Source organism: Camelus dromedarius, chromosome 11, assembly GCF_036321535.1.
Source record: "Camelus dromedarius isolate mCamDro1 chromosome 11, mCamDro1.pat, whole genome shotgun sequence".
NCBI classification, from domain to species: Eukaryota; Metazoa; Chordata; class Mammalia; order Artiodactyla; family Camelidae; genus Camelus; species Camelus dromedarius.
This window is the reverse complement of record NC_087446.1, coordinates 3,587,764-3,607,351: the sequence shown is the minus strand read 5'-3', so window position 1 is coordinate 3,607,351 and position 19,588 is coordinate 3,587,764. Positions and strand designations below refer to the sequence as shown.

The following is a 19,588-nucleotide window of genomic DNA, read 5'->3' as shown; positions in this document are numbered from 1 at the left end:
AGAGAAGGATTATTACTCTATTTTAATTTCACTGTTTGTAAAAATACCCATGGCTGGGGTGGCCCTTTGAGGGTCAAACACGATTGATTCTCTGCTGCCACAGACGGAGCGCTGAACTTGGGGTAAGACGTTCTGGGCTTGATTCTTGGTTCTCTCGTTCTAGCTGTGTGACCTCAGGCAGGTCTCCTAACCTCTCTGAGCCTTAGTTTTCTTCTCAGCAAAATTGCCATGGTAATACTTGTTTTGCTGGGTTCTGAGGACCAGAAGGAGAGCACATATTGTAACGTAGCTGGGTAGGTTGTTGGAGGATCAGTGAGCCACTGTGAGGAAGCCATTTGCAACTGAAGAGCTGGTGAGAGCTTGGAGGCCCTGGAGAGGACAGGACAGCAGGCCAGAGGGAGGCACATGGGACTGTGCCAGGACTGTTAACCCCAAAGTGGCTCCAGCTGCCTGGGAGCTATTTAATAGGTACCTCTCGTGGCCTGGGCTGACGAGTCGGGCCCATGCTGAAGCGGGCAGGGTAGTAGAGGCCGTGCCTTCCAAGTTCTGTCATCCTTGAATTCTCTTGCTCAGTCAACAAGAGCATCCTGGATTCCTCCTCCATCCCATGCCCTATGCTGGGTGCTGGGGAGCAGATTTACACCCATGTTTGTCAGCAGTAGGCTCTGTCCCTGTTAACAGCTCAGCAGGAGAAAGAAGCGGTGTGTGGCAGGGCTGCCAAGTACAGTTGAATATGTTGTACACTGCAAAACCCCAGGGGGTACCATTTAAAGCCTTTTCTTTGTGCAGTGCACAACCTACTCAACTGTACACAGCAGCCCATGTATAAAAGCTCGTGAGTAAAGATACTAGCCTCACTGTACCTCTGCTCCTGGCCAGGCGAGGCCTTGTTCAAAGCAAAGAGCTTGCTTGCCCAGTCATCATCAGTCATCCCAGCTAGCAAGGCCCAGATCACCTCTTCAAAATCATTACCTCTGAAGGGGTTAAACATGTGCCGCTGACCCTGTCCTGCAGCCTGATTTGGAAAGCTTGGCCCAGGATCAGCACACATTACGAATGAGATTCAGAAATTCCACCTAAAAACAACAGCGCGGCCGTCCCTGCCAGTGATGAGTGATCGGCCCTGTCCCGGCTTTCACGGCAAATCCTGGGGATTAGGCACTTTCTCTTCTCCGGGAGGCACAGCCCCGTCACCCCGGGGCCACACCCTGGCCGGCAGCCAAGTTGTTTCCCGGGTGACGGTGCAGGGATGGGCCTCGCCTAACATCGCCCAGAGGCTGGCCGTGCACCAAGGGCAGGGGGAGGCAGAGGGCAGGTTGGGGTCTCCCGGAGGGGCGAGAAAGGGCGCAAGAGGGGGACGACACTGACACTTCCTGTGCTCCCTGTGCTGGCCCTGCGGAGCAGAGCTGGGGTCGTAGGTGTCGTGCCCAGGGCCCTCCTGACTTGTAGAAACACAGCTGTTCTCCTTCCCAGGCCCTGTGTGGAGGGCTCTGGACACCGTTTCAAGATGCAGAAACTCCCTGAGGTTGGTCCCAGGCAGCCCCCGGCTCGGGTGGGACTCTCAGGGCTCAGTAGGGTCCACTGGGGCACAGCCCTGCTTTCGACCTCCCCTGAGGGATGCACACAGGGGCCATGGAAGCCGCGCTGGAAACCTCCCTGCTCTTGCCCTGGGCACCCCCCCCGATGGTCTGAATGGCATTCGTCCAGGACCTTGGCCCCAGGAGGGACCCTGTGAAAGGAAACCTGTGGGCAGAGGCCCCTCTTGTGGCCTCCTAACCAGGCCAGCCCTGGGTCCTGAACCCTGAAATACTGCTGTTTTCACGAGACTCCTGTGGCCTCGCAGCCCCCACCGGCATCCTGGACCCAGGTCACCTGCACTGCTTCTCACATCTGCTGGTCCCCTGCCTCTCGACATCTTCTCCTGGTGGTGAGGTCCCACAGCACACCGCGGAGCCTGGCCAAGGCATCCCTCTCCTCTTGGCAGTGTGCGTCCACATCACGGGAAAATGTGCTCCAGCCACTCGGTTCCTGCAGCCGGAAGCCGGGAACCCTCTGCTCCCCGCCTCCCACCCCCACAGCCAGCTACTGCTGACTCTGCCAGGTTTTAAACCCCACCTTTCACATCCAGCCCTGCTGCCTGGCTGGAGAGATGTCCTCAGCCCAAGCCTGCCTGTCTCCTCCCCAGCGCCCCGCTCTTATCCCTTCCTCTCCCTTCCCCTCTGCTCCAGCCACGCCAGCCCACGCCCCAGACCCCAGACATTTCATGGCCTCTCCCTTCTCTTGGGCTTTAGCCATGACATTCACCTCCTTCTTTGGTAAGCTCCTAGCCACCCCTCAAAGCCCTAGTCAGCTATTACCTCCTCTCACGTGCCCTCCAGCCCCACACAGGCAGAGTGTGCAGCATCTTCCTTTGTGCTCCCAGGGCACCCAAACCAGCCTCTTTCAGGACTGTCTGGTGCTCTTTTTTCCAGCACATAATGTGCGTGCCCCCTGGAGGCAGGCCCTGCTCTGGGGGACACGGCAGTACCCGAGATAGACAGACAGACAGACATGAATCCTTAACCTCGTACACGTTTTATTCCAGGGGGTAGGAGCAGACAAGAAGCAAGTATAACATCTACACGGTCAGGTGGTGCTGAGTGCTGTGCAGGGGGCAGGAGAGGAGGGCGGGGAAGGCAGGGCGGGGGACAAGGAACAACTATACACCTGGTGGTCGGAGACTTTCGTCTGAGGCCTGAGGAGCTGAGGAAATGAACCATGTGGAGATCTGGGGAAGAGCTCCTGGCAGAGGCAACAGCACGTGCAAAGTCCCTGAGGCAGAGGCAAGCCTAGCATGTGATCGCAGGGAGGCCACTGTGTTGGAGCAGGGGCAGGAGGTGGAGGCTGGTGAGACATGGTCTCGAGGCCGTCATAACAGCTCTGGCTTTTCTGCTGAGCAAGGTGGGAGCCATGTGAGGGTTTTGGGACAAGGAGTGTGGTAATCCAAAGTTTTCAAGGCTCTGTCTGGGTCCCAGGCGAGGCTGGGTACAGAGAGGCACTGGGGCTCTCCCAGCAATCCGGGCTGGAGATGACAGTGACCGTGTGGCCCCAGCAGGAGGGGCAAGCAGTAGACAGATTCCGGATATGGCCTGGAGGTAGCGCCAGGTTTTGCTGACGAGGTAGATGTGGAAGTCAGGATGACCCCATGGATTTTGACCTAAAGAACGAGAAGACTGGGGTTGTCATCAGGTGAGACAGGGGAGCCGTGACATGGCAGCTTTGCAGAGATCAGAAGTTCGCTTTGACGTTAAGATTGAGGGGCTCGCTGGGAGGAGAATAAATGAGTGTGGGAGGCGTTAGCATGTGAATGAGAGTTGGAGCCAGAGACTGACTAGGTCCCCAAGGGCATGTGTGGAGACAGAGGACGCTGGAGACTGGGGGCCGTGGCCTCCTGCGCTCAGAGGTCAGAGAGATGCGAGGAGGCCAACTTGGAGGAGGAGGCCTTTCCAGGAGGAGGGGCCGTGAGCCTTGCCACCACTGCGGGGAGCCTAGTCAGATGAGGACCAAGGATTCACCATCGGATTCAGCAGTGCCCAGGCCATCCCAGTGGAGCGGGATGGAGGGAAGGCACACCGGATGGCGCACTGGAGGCTGTGCTGGGAGCTCCTTCTGAAAGATGTGCCATGAGTGGGAACAGAGAAACACTCAGGCCCGTGGGACGGGTGCCGTGGTCACGGCACTGTGAGTTTTTGCTTGACTTTCTCTCCCACCGATTGTGAATTTCTAGTGGCAAGAGCCTACAGGGGGTTCACTTGTGCCATGCCCACCGCACCCCCGTCACCCTGTTTTTCTTTCTCACACACACACACCACTGCCCCCCACACACACACACATCCTCTAGGATGCAGCCCCACTTGGCACCCAGGAGACTGCAGGAACACAGTCACCTGCTCACTTCCCAAGTCACCAAGGGGTTAACGTGAGCCCAGAGCAGTCTCTTGGCCTCTCCCGAGGTTCTTCTGGGGATCATCTGTGTCCAGAGTGATTTGTGACCCTCTTAGAGCTGCTGTTAGGAACCTTTTGAAAAGCCTTTGATATCACCGGTACATTCATAAATTCTTTTTTTTTTTTTTTGAGAAAATGAAGTGTTTTAGCCAAACAACAGTAGAAGCACTTTGTGCAAAATTAGGAAAAAAAGAGTCTGATGATGATATGAATCTTCCGACGGCCTCACCTGACAACCATAAATGCACAAAGGACCCAGACACCCACTGTCAGCCACTGTCACGGCCAGCGCCCCCGGAAGCCCCGGGGTCGGGTGTTCTGCTGGGAATGGTCAATCCGTGCCTGAGGCCGAGAGCCCCACGTGTCGGGTCCCGATTGTCACAGTGGTCATAAGCCCCCGGCCCTTGCCGTGTGCCAGGCTCTCTTCCGGCAAGTGTACGGACACAGCATGTCACTTCCTCCTCATGCAGCCTGGTGGGTGACGGTCCCCGTTCTCCAGGTGAGGAGACTGAGGCACGGAGCGGGTTCCAGGCTCAGGGGGCACGGTGCAGGCGTGCACACAGCACGTGGGACTTGATGTGGCGTTCCTGCTGCCGTGCCCTTCCTGTGTGACCGTGGGCAGGCCGGAGCCTTTCTCTTCCAGGTCTGACCCAGTTCTGAAATGTCTCTGCCTCTCTGGCAGCAGTGAACAGGGTACACAGAGTCGGTGCATAGTAAGTGTTCAGTCACTGGCTGGTAAAACGATTCTCTTTCTGGGGATTCCGTGCTGGAAGGGCCTGTGCGGGGCCTCGGCCAGGGATAAAGGGAACTGAAGACTTGGGGCCTTCACGCTGCGGCCCCGCCCAGGAGGCTGTCTCTGTCCCAGGTTGGCTCATGCTTAGACTTCTTGGAAAGGAAAGAAGAAGTGATGGTTCTCACCCAAACTCGGCGTTTCCCCTCCTTCTGAGATCCAGCAGCGACCCCACGGCTCCAGGAAAGGGTCTTGGCTCCTCTGGGGCCACTCGGCCACTGCCCCGCCGGTGGCCTCCAGCGCGTTCCCCGCCTCCTTGGTTCTCACCCTCTCGGGAAAGCTGAGAACAGAAAGCCTCCTCGTGAACCCCTCCCGAGGCCTGTTTCTCGCCAGGCCACCTTGTCCTTCAAAGTCCAGCTCCAGGTCAACTCCTTGGGGAAGCGTCCCGGGGGCCCTGCTGGGTCTGGGGGGAGCGTTTCCATTTAGTGCTGCCAAAGCAACTTTGCTGACCTGTCCCGGCCTCTGCGCCTGTCACCTGTGTCTGCCTTCCCTGGGGGCCGGGAGCACCTGCTGTGGGCACCCCAGCCTCCGCAGTCCGGGCTCCGTGCGCTCAGCTCAGCATGGGCGTGGGGTCCGGGGCGCCCAGGCTGCACTCACCCACTGCGTGCTGGGCAGGCCTCCTAATCCCTCGGGGCCTAACCGCCTCTGGAGGACGTAGCGCAGCCTCGACGCCTGGAGAGCAGAGGTAGGACCTGTCTCTGCTGTCTCCAGTCTTTAATTCTAAGTCAGGCCAACCTGGCAGATGTGCTCATCTCGCCCTCCCGTGGCCTTTGCTCATCTTGGGGGATTGCGAGGGGTTCGGCATGGCTGGAGCACAGACAGTGATGAGAAACCAGGCTGGACGGGGCGGGGGTGCGTCTCACCTGCTGGGGGCCAGGGGTGGGGGGACGGGGCAAGCAGGGCTCCAGGCAGAGCCACAGTGCGACCCCTCACGGGATCTGCGTTCTGGAAGGCTTGCTCTTGCCGTGGTGGGAAGGTGCCTGGGGATGAGGAGGAAGGTGTGAGCATTCAGGTAGAAAGATGAGGCCTGAACTGAGGCCAGTGGGGTTGGGGGTGGAGCAGAGGAGAGTCTGGGGACTAAAAGGTAGAATTAGTCCTTTTTCATTGAAGTAGAGTTGATTTACAGTGTTGTCTTAATTTCTGGTGGACAGCATGGTGATTCAGTTATACATATGTATTCTTTTTCATTATAGATTATTATAAGATGTTGAATATAGTTCCTTGTGCTATACAGTGGGACCTTGTTGTTTATCTATTTTATATATAGTAGTTTGAATCTGCTAATCCCAAACTCCTAAGTTACCCCTCCCCACTTCCTTTCTCCCCTGGCAACCATAAGTTTGTTTTCTATGTCTGTGAGTCTGTTTCAGTTTTGTAAATAAATTCATTTGTGTCATTTTTTTAGATTCCACATATAAGTGATATATAATATTTGTATTTCTCTGTCTGACTTACTTAGTGTGGTAATCTCTAGGTCCATCCATGTTGCTGCAAATGGCATTATTTCATTCTTTTTTATGGCTGAGTAGTATTCCATTATATACATACACCACAACTTCTTTATCCAGTCATCTGTCGATGGACACCTAGGTTGCTTCCATGTCTTGACTATTGTAAACTGTGCTGTTACGAACACTGAGGTGCATGTATCTTTTCAAATTAGAGTTTTCATCTTTTCCAGCTATATGCCCCGGAGTGGGATTGCTGGATCATAGGGTAACTGTATTTTTAGTTGTTAAAGGAACCTCCGTACTGTTTTCCATAGTAGCTGCACCAGGTTACATTCCCACTAACAGTGCAGGAGGGCTCCCTTTTCAGAGTGAGTGGGTCTTGGTAGCGATTGAACAGGAGGGCTGGAAGCAAGTGGCCTGTGGAGGACAACCCCATGTGCCTGGCTGGGTGACCTGGGAGAAGGGCAGGGTTTGGGGGAGCAGGGTGAGTCGGGGTTCCAATTGCCCACCTGGGAGCATCTGGAGAGATGTGAGGGGGCTGATGAGTTTGGGTCTGGGGTGGGGAGGGACCCCAGCAGGTAGGTGCGTGGGGGCTGATGCAGGCAGGAGGACACACAAAGGAAGAGGAAAGAATTTCTCCTCGTCCCCAGCACAGTCACACTTTCAGGGGCTTCCTAACAACTACGCACGGTGGGAATGTTCGTGACCGCGTCAGGGGAGGAATCTGAACGGTGTAGTGCCAAGCTGACACTTCTTTTCATATTTCTCCCCAGGGGAGAGGTGGACCCTGGGGGTTGAGTCTTAGCCCGTCCGCACTGTCTGGTTCGGCTCCCGGCAGACCTGTGGAGGGAGTGCGTTTATAGTAATCAAGAAATCAGGATGATGCGTTCTGCTGAGGCATGTTGAGGGCCATTTGGTATTTTAAATATGCAGCCCAGACACCTGTCCCCATTCCTTCCAAACTCCTCCCTGGGTGTTTTTCGGGGCAAGAAGAGAAGACAGGGTTTCAGGAACTCCTTTCCTTCACTGCCAATTACTGATGTGATTACCCTGTAATTCCTTGCTGCGCTTTTTGCCTTTTATTTATGAGTCAGCCAAGGGCAGTGCATTCTGGAAGTTTCCTCCACACCACGTCACGCTGTGTGACGAGAGCAGACGCTGTGGCATGGAGGGAGCTGGGCGTCGGGGTCAGTGCCAGCTGATGGACGCCGTGCCCCGTGCGCTGTGTGGCCTGGGAGGTCAAGCCCGCCGAGCCGCAGGCTACTGCCCGGTGGAAGGAAGGTGATAGTCCTTCCTCCACAGGATTGTGGGGGGGACTGGACGGAGCAGTGGCCACATGGGCCCCGCAATTTCCACCCCCCACCCTGCTGTGGACCTCTTTCCCAGCCCACCAGTACTCGAGTTTTTTTGCTTTAGAAGTACGGGAGTATTTCTTCACCTTCTTGATTTTGTCCTTTTTGCCTTTGGTCTGTGCTGTTAATCCTGGCCCGCAGAGAGCAGGGTTTCCATCGAGGAGTATTTACTGAGATCTGCGTGGCGGTTTGCTTCTCTGCCCGGCGCGCTAGTGTTTGGCGAGACATTGAGGATCTCCTCTGAGCTCCCGGGTTCTCTGTTTCAGTGCCTTGTCCGCACAGGCTCCCACTTCCCCTCCCACTCTGCGCGGGGCTCTGCGTGGCGGCCACCAGGCCAGACAGCGACACCTGGCTCTCATGTCTCCCCTTCCTCCTTCCACATGGTCAGCGTCTGAAAACCCGATGACCTTTGTCTGTCATCCATTCCTCCCCAGCGCTTTCATTTCTGGGTGATAATTCTCAACTTGATAACCTGTGCTTACTGCTTGGTCTTTAGTTTAGTCTCATGCGGCAGTTTGGTTGAGTGCCTCCTGTGTGCCAGGTCCTCAATAGGGCCAAGGGTCTGCTATGGTCCAGGAACCAGAGGTACAGGAGTGAGCAGGAGAGCCAGTGCCACTGGCCTCTGGCCTCACATTGCAGTGGGGAGACTGGTGACAACCAAGAAGGCAAACGACTCTACAACCTGATCTCAGCCAGCGATCGCTCCTTGTTCATTTTATGATGCAGACGTGTGACAGTCTTACCTCTGCCTTTTCTAACTCAAGTGATCTCTGTCTTCTGAAAAGCACGGTTAATTTCCACTGGCACGAGGTATCAGGCAGTCTCTTGATTTATCATCTTGTTTGTAAAATACCCTCTGATAACCCTCGTCCACGCCGTCACACTGTCAGCAAGAATCACAGGCCTGTTGAGTCGGGGGCTGACCGCCAGGAAGACGGTGACTTGTACAGGGTCACATGGCTGGTGAGGAACAAGCTCAGGTACCCAAGGCTGTGACTCCAGGGCTCCTCACAGACGAGTGTCTCGAGGCGGAACCAGAGGACTCCTGCAGACAGCCTCGTGGCTGATTTTCATCCTTTCAAACAACTGATGGTCAGTCAGTTGCAACCTCAAGCAGCAGAAGCTTGAGGCTGGCTTCAGGGGCCCGGAATCCAGACCACAGACCCCAGGAGGCGACAGAGGTCTGTCACTGGACCCAGTGCCCCGTGTTCAGGCTCCTGTGTCCCCGGCACATCAGCTGCAGTTTACAAAGCAGAGACAAGACATGAAGGTGAAATGCCTGAGGGGACCTACATTTTTCAAAGGGAAAAAAAGGCTTAATTATATCTTTAAGAGGCACAGACGCGCCGAGGAATACCAGCAGTGTCTGAGACCCCAAGCAGAAATGCCAAGGATGAGGATTTGGAAGATTAACACAGTTGAACTCAGCATCATGGCCTTTTTTTTCCCCCCTGAGGCTCTTGAAAGGGAGGGAGGTAAACACCCCAGCAGGCGAGATGGACAAGGCAGGTGTGATGGAGACGCATCTCTCCCCTGTCCTGCATTTTGCTGCTGGAATGTTCATTCCGCATCAAGCTGCTCTCGCTCAGAGCCTTCAGGACAAAACTTTGTCTTCCTTCCTAGGTTGTAGGGCCCTCAAGGATCCTTCCTTCCTTCCTCTGCTTCCATCTCACTCAATAGTCGTAATGGGGCTCCTGCTAGGTCCTGCCCCAGACCCTGGGCTGGGGACAGTGGGACAGCAATAAACACAATGCAGACCCTGCCCCTGACGGGGGAGCCCTCCAGCACTGGGCAGATGGGGTGGGACATCCGAGGGGACCAGGTGGCCCCGAGTGGGGCTGGGGAGGCTTCACAAAAGAGAACATAGGCAGTCGAGCGGGTCCCCAGTGCCTGGCACACCGCAGATGCCAACCACACATCTGCAGTTGAGGGACGATGGAACTGGACCCCTGGTGGAGGTGCACTTTCTAATACTTGTGATGCCACATACGGGCGGCAAGGGTTTCTCTTCTTCCCTTCTTTGTTTCCCTGCACAGGGACGTTGGTGGTGGTGAGAGAACACAGGTCTAGAATCGGTGGTGGGAGGAGGCTAGGAGACTGCTGACCTGGATTCCCGGTTCTGTGAGCCTGACCAGGTGTGACGTCCCTGCAGAAGCCCTGCACCACCTCCTTAGCCTCATCAGCCTGTCTTGCCCCAAGATTAACACCGTTCCCAGAACTGGCCCAAACCTTTGTATTTTGACCGTTGTACGTGTCCTGCCTGCCTCTTTGGCTCCTACTTAGTCTTCAAAATCCAATTTAAAGTCACTCCTTTGGTAGAATTTTCCTTAAACCTCCCCTCTGCAAAATAGCCTCTATTGGATGGATAGATGGGTGGATGGCTGGATGGCTGGATGGGTAGATGATGGATGAATGGATGGGTGGGTGGATGGATGTGTAGAAAAGATATGAAGAAAGAAGTGATATCAGGAGAAAGTTTGGGTTCAGAAAAGGTGAGGACAAGGAGGTGGAACTCAAGCTTGAACTAACCTGGGAATAAAGGGAGCGTGTTCACGTAAACCAGAGCTCCTGGGAAGTGTGGCTAGGCTGAAGTAGTGGTCAGGTCCACCGAATGGGCATGGCCTAGGAAGGAAGCCCTGGGTTGCCTAGGGTTACGGATAGAGTTGGAGACTCAATGTGGACTTCAGGTCAGAGGAGAGGGACAGAGAAGCTGCTTGTGGAGGGGTGGGAAGGGAGGCACATTCCCTGAGCACCTGCTGTGCGCTCGCATACGATGTCTTGTGTAGCCCTTGCCGCATGCCTGTTTCTTCCGCCTTAATCGTTTTTCTTGTTAAATGCAAAGATCCCAAGAAAATCCAGCCCGGAATGTGACCTGCATCTGAAATCCAGCCTTGCGCCTCCTCCACCCCTTCTCAATGCCCTTTCCACCAGCACGGCCCTTTGCTTCCATTGGAGTTTCATTTGCCTTGGTTCTTAGTTGTTGACACTGGGAACAGGTAGCCAACAGCAGGGAGTTCTGGTCTTCGGCCATCGTGGAAGCTAACCCTCTTGAACTGCCCTGACACGACGCACTTACATACCTTTTCTACATATCCAGAGCCTTCCTCACTCGTGCATTTTTAAGTCAATTCAATAAAAATATTAGGCACTTGCTCTGTTTTTCAATCATAAGAATTCAGCTGTACTTTAACTGAAGGTCAGTTCACATTTCAATGCTGGGAAGCTTTTCAATGTCCAGCAGTCATTTCTGAGGGAGACAAAGCAAGATGGACCTGTGATGATTTTGTTTCTGATTTTGAAGTTTGCTGGGGTTTTTTTTCTTTTTTAAAAAATTTTTATTGAAGTGTAGTTGATTTACAATGTTAGTTTCAAGTGTACAGCAAAGTGATTCAGTTATACAGATTCATATGTATATTTTTTCAGATTCTTTTACATTTTGTTATTAAAAGGATTGAAAATAGTTCCCTGTGCTATATAGTAGGACCTTGTTGTTTATCTATTTTATATATAGTAACATGTGTCTGTTAATCCCCATCCCCTGATTTATCCCTTCCGCCCCTTCCCATTGGTAACCATAGTTTGTTTTCTATGTCCATGAGTCTGTTTTTGGTTTGTAAATAGAATTTGTATCATTTTTGAAGGTAGCTGGTTTTAATCTGTGTTTCACAGAAGAGGAAATAGAAATGCAGGAAGGTTAAATAACTAACGTGGGGCTCATCCTACTGACCCAGGTCAGTCGGACTTGAGCCCTGTGTCCCATAAAGCTGCGGGTCTCAGAGTCCAGCTAGAATGACCGTGTGCAGCTCTCTGTCCCCCAGCTCAGCTCACTGCAGCTGCACTCTCCCTTTCTTCTCTGTCCCCAGACCAAGCCCACCAAGGGCAGCCCATCATTCTCTCTACCAATTTCCTTAGCCCAGTGCCCGGCACACGCAGGTGGGCCCAGAAACTTCTGTGGGTCTAAATTGCAGATGCTATCCAAGTGCCCACAGGCAGCAAAAAACTTTATTTAAATATGCATGTGCGGGATAGGATTATTTTATAATATTTTGTACTGTTTATACTTTATATATAAATGTATAATAATATATTTAATATATTAATATATAAATTGTATTTTCTATAAACTTATATATTTATATATAAATTATACTTTCTATATTTCCTATAAATTTATATAAATATGTTTATATATTTATATAAATATATAAGTATTTCTATAAAATAAGATATACAGATATATGCAGAAGTTTATTAAATATCAAATTAATATATATTTTATTTGTAATACGATTTGTATATAAATTAGATTCTTGATCTATTTTAAATAAGTATATTTTTTCTATTATATGGTTATAATAGATTTCATAATTATACCATATATTTGCATATCATATTAATTTATGATATTTAGTAATATAACAATATATAGAAATAACTATATCTGATCGTAGCTTGCAGAAGCGTCCCCTGCACCTCTGTGGGTCCTCTGTCCTAGAATAGTTCTCAGGCTCACCCAGCGGCTCACCGCTTTCCTTCGCGCACCCAGAGCCCCTCCTGGCCCCGCCCCTCCTGGCCCCGCCCCTGGGATGGGTGGAGTCAGCAGGTAACAGAGGCCCCACTGAGGCTGGTGGGAGCCAGTGCTGGTCTCCGGCCTGGGGAGAGGAGAGGGTGACGCTGGTGGGGGGACTGCGGGGACAGGAGAGCATGCGGCCATGCTCCCCGCAGGGGCCTCGCCGACCCGGCCGGACTGTGCCCAGGGAGGGGCAGGCAGGAGTGGCCCGGTTATCAGGGGCCACTGGCAAGCCGAGGGTGCTGACAAGCCCACGTCTGTAGCCGGGAGCTGAAGATGTTCGTGACGTTCAAACAGGACAAAGCTCCGATGTCATCGCCAGGTGGGGACAGAGAAAGGGTGCTGGCAGCCCGCAGAAGCCTGCGCTCACCTCTCCATCGGAGCTGAAGCCCTCGTTTGCTCAGAACAGCCTGGAATCCACCCCGCTGCGGGGTGTTTCACTCTGAAACAGAAGCCCAGGGAGTGAAGAGGGGGATGTCGTGCCCCAATTCCCCTTCTGAGCGTGAACGTGGTGGTCCTGACGGGGAACTGGCTGCAGGAGCAAAAGGCCTTCGCGCCCCTTCAGTCTGCTCAGAGCCCTCGCTGCATGCCGGACGGGTGCCACGGGTCTGCCTACGCTGCCCTGTGCACATTTCCCAAGTCTGCAGCGGGGCTATTTGTAAAAACTAGACTGGAATCAGCCATTTGATGCAGGAAACAATTGGGAGCTATTTCTCAGTAAGTGAGTGAGGAGCTGCAGGCTCTGAGGTGTTCCTGGTGGGCATCCTGGTGGTGGTGTGCCAGAACCATGGACTCTTTTCAACCCTGACTTCAGTGACGTCACGTGGGGAGCCTGAAATCGGCTGTGGAAGTCGTCAGATGGTATAACCAGGCAGCCAACTGTTCCAGTCCAGCCCTGCACCACACGACTGTGGGGAAGTCCTAATATCAAAGTGGTTGGGATGCAGGAGGGACCCTGGAGTCGTCCATCCCTAAATGTCAACAGCTATTGGTGACACCTGCTCTGTGCGAGGGACACAGGGACGGGCACTTCCTCCAAGAAGCCTTTCCTGACTCCCCCAGCCTTCCTTCCTTACATCCATTCTCGTGCCTGCTGGACAAGATACAGGTATCTATCAGAGCCTGCACTCACCTAGATCCTCCACTGGCTTTGAAACCAGGATTCTATCAGTTTTCTCTGTGTCACCACTCCCGGTCCCTGTTGAATGTGTGACTGAATGTGGAGCTGAAGAGCTGAGCCCGCCGGTCTGGTGGGGAGGTGGCCCCGCACACACCTGGAGCTCACACCTCAGCAGACGCTGTGCTGGGGTATCTGGACCATGCAGCGCAGAAGCTCAGGGACACGTGTCATCATTTGCTCGCTGAGGAATCTGAAGCCCAGAAAGAGTGGTGGTCTTGTCATAGTCCAGTCAGAATGGTAGCACTCACCCGAGCCTCACCCGTCTCATCCCAGACACAGGAGCGTCCTCTCCATGAGCCTTTGGGCAGGTGCCCTGCATAGGCAGGCAGCGCCAGCAGGGTCTAGCCTGGAGACGTGGAGCTGCCAGGCGCAGGTTTAGGGAGAGTTACGGGATCCACTCTAACCCAATCTGTTTCCCTGCGAATCTGCAGAACGCCTGGGGCGGCTCCCTCTCCCACCCTGACCAAGCTGAGCTTGTCCGCCCTGCAGCCTTGGCAGGGGAGGCCACGGAGGCCTCTTCCTGCTGCCTACCCAGGTCCAGGCAGAACTCTTTGCCACCCCCAGCGGCTTCACACAGCAGGTTTCTGCTTCCCCAGAGGGGACGCCTGTCACCCCTCTGCCACCTGTCCTCCTCCTGATTGCCCTGACCCATTGCCACTGCTCTGGCTGGACCTGAGCCACTTCTTGCTCACCTGTTAGCATGAACACTGAATGATGAGCTCACGGGTCACCCTTTTAAAAAGAGGTGTGGAGAGTGCTGGGTATGTCCCCTAGGGAATCGGGACATCTGTGCTCGGGTAGAGTTTCCAGGACCCCTCTACAATCCTCCGTAGGAGGGATTCACAGAAGAGGATCACACTTGCGTTGTTTCTTCCCAAGGGTCAGAACTGGGCACAGTGGGTAGGAGGGAGGGGGACAGGTGTCCACTGGGCACCTACACCAGGCCAGGCCCTTTATCTAGGCTCTTAGATCCTCTGTCAGGTAGGCGATGGTGGGGGACGAAACCTGGGCTCAGAGAGAACAGGGGCTGGCATTGCCCCTCAGCCATCTGACTCCAAAGCCCACACACACAGGCTCCCCCACAGTCTGAGCTGCACACAGTGAAAGGTTGCAGCCAGCTCACCATCACTCGTCCCTAGAGGTGGCAGCAGAGCCCAGGGGACCACTTGGAGGGAGAAGCCAGGCGGGAGACTCAAGCATCTGGCTCAGGTGGGACCTGACGCGGTCTCAGGCCTTCCCCAGCTCTGAAATTCCTGGAGGGGAAACATTTCCCACATCTCCACGTTGCTTCATTCCCTGCTAACTTCCAGAACACCTTCTGCTCTCTCCCCAGGTGTCGTGCGCCAGGTGCGGCCCATCGTGGGCCCGTTTCACGCTGTCCTGAAGCTGGAGATGAACTATGTGGTCGGGGGTGTGGTGTCCCACCGAAATGTCGTCAACGTCCACATCTTCGTCTCTGAGTACTGGTTCTGAGGGCTGGTGCGCAGTGCAGCCAAGTCTGTGCCTCCAGGCCAAGTCATTGCTGATAACGACTGTGTCCTGCCCCTGTTTGTACCACCCAGACATACCTTGATTTTAAGCATTTGTTTGTAGTGTTAGGCTGATGTGTATTAACCTGGGCCAGATGCATAAGTCCAGCTGATGTATTTTGGTGTTTGAATAATGAGTCCAATTACTTAACTGTTTGGTTGAAAACCTTGCTTATTTTTTTAATGCAAAAGTTAGATTTTGCTCCCTTTTTCTGCCTGGGGACTGGGCATTTTGCTAAGGACCAAGGGAAAAAAAAAGACATTTTTCAGGGGGCGGCTGGTCCAAATGCCAAGGGAAGACCGGTTCTTGCCCTGATTTTATGAAGCTGAACATTTGGTACTTTTTTTTTTTTTTTTTGCCAGTCAGAGTTTGTACGTGCAATTCTAAGGACATGGCTGCCAAAGAATAGCATGTATGACAAATTCTGCTCAGAATCAGCGTGCCACAGTGCCTCGGGGAGCACTTAGAAGGTGAATTACAGCTCTGCGGAAACAGAAAAATCCCTCGGTAAAGACACAGCCCGTTAGGTTTGTGTGCAGCTCCAGTGTGTTCATCAGGGGAATGGCTGGGTCTTCTGCACCTGCATCCACCTGTTATCGTAGGTGGGGGAATAAACTGCTCTGTGATCCTCCTGATGGCCTGTGCATGGGAGTCTTTCAAGACGGGGTTTCCCCACCAGCACAGGGCCTGGGAATATTCCCTGAAGCCTTCTCAGAGACCCTCCTGCCTCTGGGGTGGGGCCCAGTGTGTGTGTTGGAAAAGCTGCCAACCCACATCATTTCTGACAGCATGTCCGCCCCCTGAGGAGCTTGGCTCAAGCACCTTCTATGCCCCACACTCAGCCCAGCAGGCACATCCCTGAGCTCCGCTGACGAGGTCCCTCGTGGGCGTTCTTTTTTTTTTTTTTTTTTTTTTTAATTTTTTAAACACGATTTTTTTTCTTTTTCTTTTTCTTTTTCTTTTTCTTTTTCTTTTTCTTTTTCTTTTTCTTTTTCTTTTTGCTGGGGAGGGGGAGGCAATTAGGCTTATTTATTTACTTGTTTATTATTATATTTTAATGGACCCAGGACCTTGTGCATGCTAAGCACTCACTCTACCACTGAGCTATACCCTCCCCCTCCTTATGGGCATTCTGATCCCCTCTGGAAGTTTCTGGGGAGAAACAATGGTTCCCTGCAGCGGGAAGGAGAGATGGCCCGAGTGCACCGAATCCCGGCGCACTAGGCAGGTGGTGCTTCATTTATTCCTCCCCGCAACCCAGCCAGGTGGGTGTGATCAGGCCTGATTTTGAGATGAGCAGACTGAGCTCAGAAGGAGAAACTCAGCTGCCGCAAATTATGCAACTTTCTAGAGATAAAAAGGGATTTACATTCAGTTTTTCATACTCCAAACTCCATTCGTGTCTAAAACTCTGTGTCAGACGAGACATGGACAGACTGGACTTTGGGGTTTCCCGCCACCACCTTCAGCATGGATGGGGGGTCAGGAGCACCCTACACTCCAAAGCCTGCTTGGACCTGCAGGGATTCAGCATCCACACCCTTCATTTCAACACACACCTGTCCTCCAAATCCTGCCCTGAGTTTATCCCATCTTCTTAGGCATCCCATTCGTGCTGCAGCTCATCTGAGCTGCCTGGACCCTGGAACTAGCTGAGCTCTGGGCCCCTTACATGTGACTTCACACTCACTGGGACTTCAGTGTGCCTGGTGTTCTGGTCATTCAAGCCAGCCCTGCTCCAATTCTGCGGAATCTTTGGGACTCCCAGCATTTCTTAGGTCACTCCTTTGGGGCACTCGTCCATCAAAGGCAGCCCCAGGCCAGCCTGTCACAAGGTCTGCTGGGGCGTGGGCATCTTGAGTTGGCGGGACAGGGAAGAATCACTGTGGGGCTGGACTGTTCTGGGAGTCAGGTCCAGGGAGGAGGAGAGTGCAGGGGACATCTGAGCTGCTCTCGTTGCCAGTGAATTGGGGTCTTGGCAGGGAAGGGGAGGGTGCCTGGGGTCTGACCACAGGAATGGAAGCCTCAGTACAAGGGGCAGGAAATGCGGAGGCTGCATAGGGTTCTGGTTTCCAACCTACAGCCTGCAGTCTGCAGAACCCAGGCAGTTCTGGGCCCAGGCCCTTGGAGGGGGAGCTTCCTGGGAGCCTCCTCCTTCCCGAGGCCTGGGTGGAGCCCGTGGAAAGACGTTAGTGCCGACTCCTGGGGAAAGGCCTTTCCCGTGCTTTCAGTAGGGGTTAGGGTGAGAGGCGCCATTGGTGGGCAGAGCCAAGCCTCCTGCCGTTGATTGGCTCTCAGACGAGCACATGACACAAGCTGGCCAATCAGCTCTTCCTGAGGAAAAGCGGCGGGGCGTGAAGACGGCAGAGGAAAAGCCGTGAGGTCAGGGAGCTGCGGGTGGAAAAGCAGAGGGCAAAAGAGGGTGCAGAGTCCAGATCCTGCCTAATTGAGAGAGTCAGAGGGGCCGGTCCGAACCTCACCTGGGAGGAGCTAGCTGTGTGGTCGCTGCCATCTGCCAAGCCCCAGTTTCTGTATCTGCAAAATGGAGCCAGGAATGCCTGCTCAGCTGCCTTGCTCCTAGATGGCAGTGAGCAGCGCTGGAGGTGACGAGAGCAAAAGGGCTTCGCAACCGCACTGTGCTGGTTCCTGCGCGAGAACTGATTTTCATGCATCGTTACAGGTAATGACGGTGGTGATGATAACGGGGCCAGGGACAAGCCATGCAAATGTGCTCCGGAAGCCAGGCATCTTTTTAATTCTGCGTTCCCTTTTCTTAATCATCCGTGAGAGACTTGGTGTAAACAGTTGTGTACATTACACACGAGCCTAATTTTTCATATTTCGTATCATGCTCCAGGTTGGGCACCTGATGGACAGCCAAGTATCCTATTATTTTTGCAAAGTGATTACTGTTAGGGCCCAGTATCGGCTGCATTAGGGGACCAGAGCTGGCAGTGCCTCTAGGCCCCCCGACAGCAGCGGTTGCTTCTTAATTGCAGCCTTAGAACAAAACAATTGAGAGGAATGGGCTAAAGGGAAAGCGGTTTATAAGCAGGGACAGAGGGTAAACACCCACGGACATCAGGTTGAATCACTTTAGCTGAGCTGGTGGTAGAAGACACTTGGTGGGCAGGTTCCAGAAGGTCTCCTGCTGTGTCTGCTTTGAATCAGGGAACCTACTCTAATGTTCAGAGCAGCGCAGTGGCTTGTGGCAGGAGCATCTGGGTCACCCAGCATCCTGGAGGGACCAGTGTTAAGGGCAGCAGAGCCCACCTGCCAACTAAAACCCAAGGAGATAATCAGCTTTTCTAAGTCCAAGCAAGTTTATCAAGTATGTTCAGGTGAAAAATCATGTTGCATTTTTTCTTTCCTAATATTCTATTATGAAAAATTTCAAATATACAGGAAGGTTGAAAGAATTTTACAGTGAATGCCGGGGTACCCACCACCTAGATTCTACCACTGACATTTTACAAGATCAGTTTGTGTTTTGAAGAAACGATGATTTGATGAGATACTCAATTTAACATGGAAGAGGCTCTGTGGGTATTGCAGGCTGAAGTTCAGGTCCAGCCGCTCACGAGCTGTGTGGCCTTGGGCACACGGCTTCGTTGTCCCAGAGCCTCGTTTTCCCTGCTGCAAAATGAAAACTGCATGTACTTCATGGGGTGGTTGTAAAGAGCAAACAGGGCGGTTACATAGAACACTCAAGCACTGCCACGTAGTGGGTCCCCAGTAAATAAGCACTGTCGTTACAAGTACAGTTAAAGGCGATTTTCTTCATTCAATCAGATGCCACACCTTACTGGAGCCTTGTGTGGACGGGCAGTAGAGGCAGCGAGACTCCGGAAGAGTTTATAAAAGAACAGCCTTAAGTGGTTTTGGGTGACGTGGCTTCAGCAGCAGAACCTTTGCTGGTTGGCTGGGGACCTGGGGCTCCAGATGTGGTCATCTGGTTCCAGGCAGGGCTCTGGGCCACTCATAGCCCAGGCGATCAGAGCCAGGAGTGAGAGGCTGGGCAGGACCCCCTGTGCACCTGCCCCAAGTCTGGTTGCAGTGGGGCAGGGAGGGGACTGAGGAAAGGCGGGGTGGCTGGAAGGACACCCCTCCCCCAATCCCGGCTCTGTTTGTTGAACGAAATAGTTTCAAGTTAGAAGACACCATTTATCTATGTGTAGGCAATTGACTAGTGTCACCCCAAAACATACATTCAAGCCCTAACCCTCCCAGGCCTGTGAATGTGCCTATTTGGAAATCGAGTCTTTGCAGATGTGATCAAGTTGCGGAGCGGGATGAGCTCACCCTGGATTTAGCGTGGGCCTTAAGTCCAGTGACTGGTGTCATCACAATGGAAGGAAAGTGAGACTTGACCCCAGACCCAGAGGGGAAGGCCGTGTGAAAATGGAGGCGGACACTGGAGTGAGGTGTCCCCATACTGGAAATGGCTAGCCACCACCGAAGCTGGGAGAGAGGCCGGGGAAGAAGTCCCCCCCTGGAGCCTCCAGAGGGAACCAGCCCTGAGGACACCGTGGTGTCTGACCGCTGGCCTCCAGACTGTGAGACAATAGACATCTGCTGTTTTAAGCCACTAAGTTTGTGGTAATGTGTTAAAGCAGCCCGGGAAACTGACAGCTGACGTGCGTGGGCGTGTACATGCGCATATATGTGTATGTACATATATATGTAAATTCCTGCTCAATATTATATCTCTTGGCTTATCGATTTCTCGGA

General features: G+C 53.2%; 1 protein-coding gene across 1 annotated transcript in view; it reads left to right on the top strand.

Annotated features, from left to right (window-relative positions):
* Positions 1–15,007, top strand: part of FBLN1 (fibulin 1) — a 77,673-nt gene extending 62,666 nt beyond the window's left edge. The window contains exon 17 of the mRNA XM_064491371.1: positions 14,661–15,007. Within this exon, the coding sequence (XP_064347441.1) occupies positions 14,661–14,800 (140 nt within the window). The 3' untranslated portion in view covers positions 14,801–15,007. The remainder of the gene's footprint in view (positions 1–14,660) is intronic.
* Positions 15,008–19,588: the final 4,581 nt, after the last annotated feature.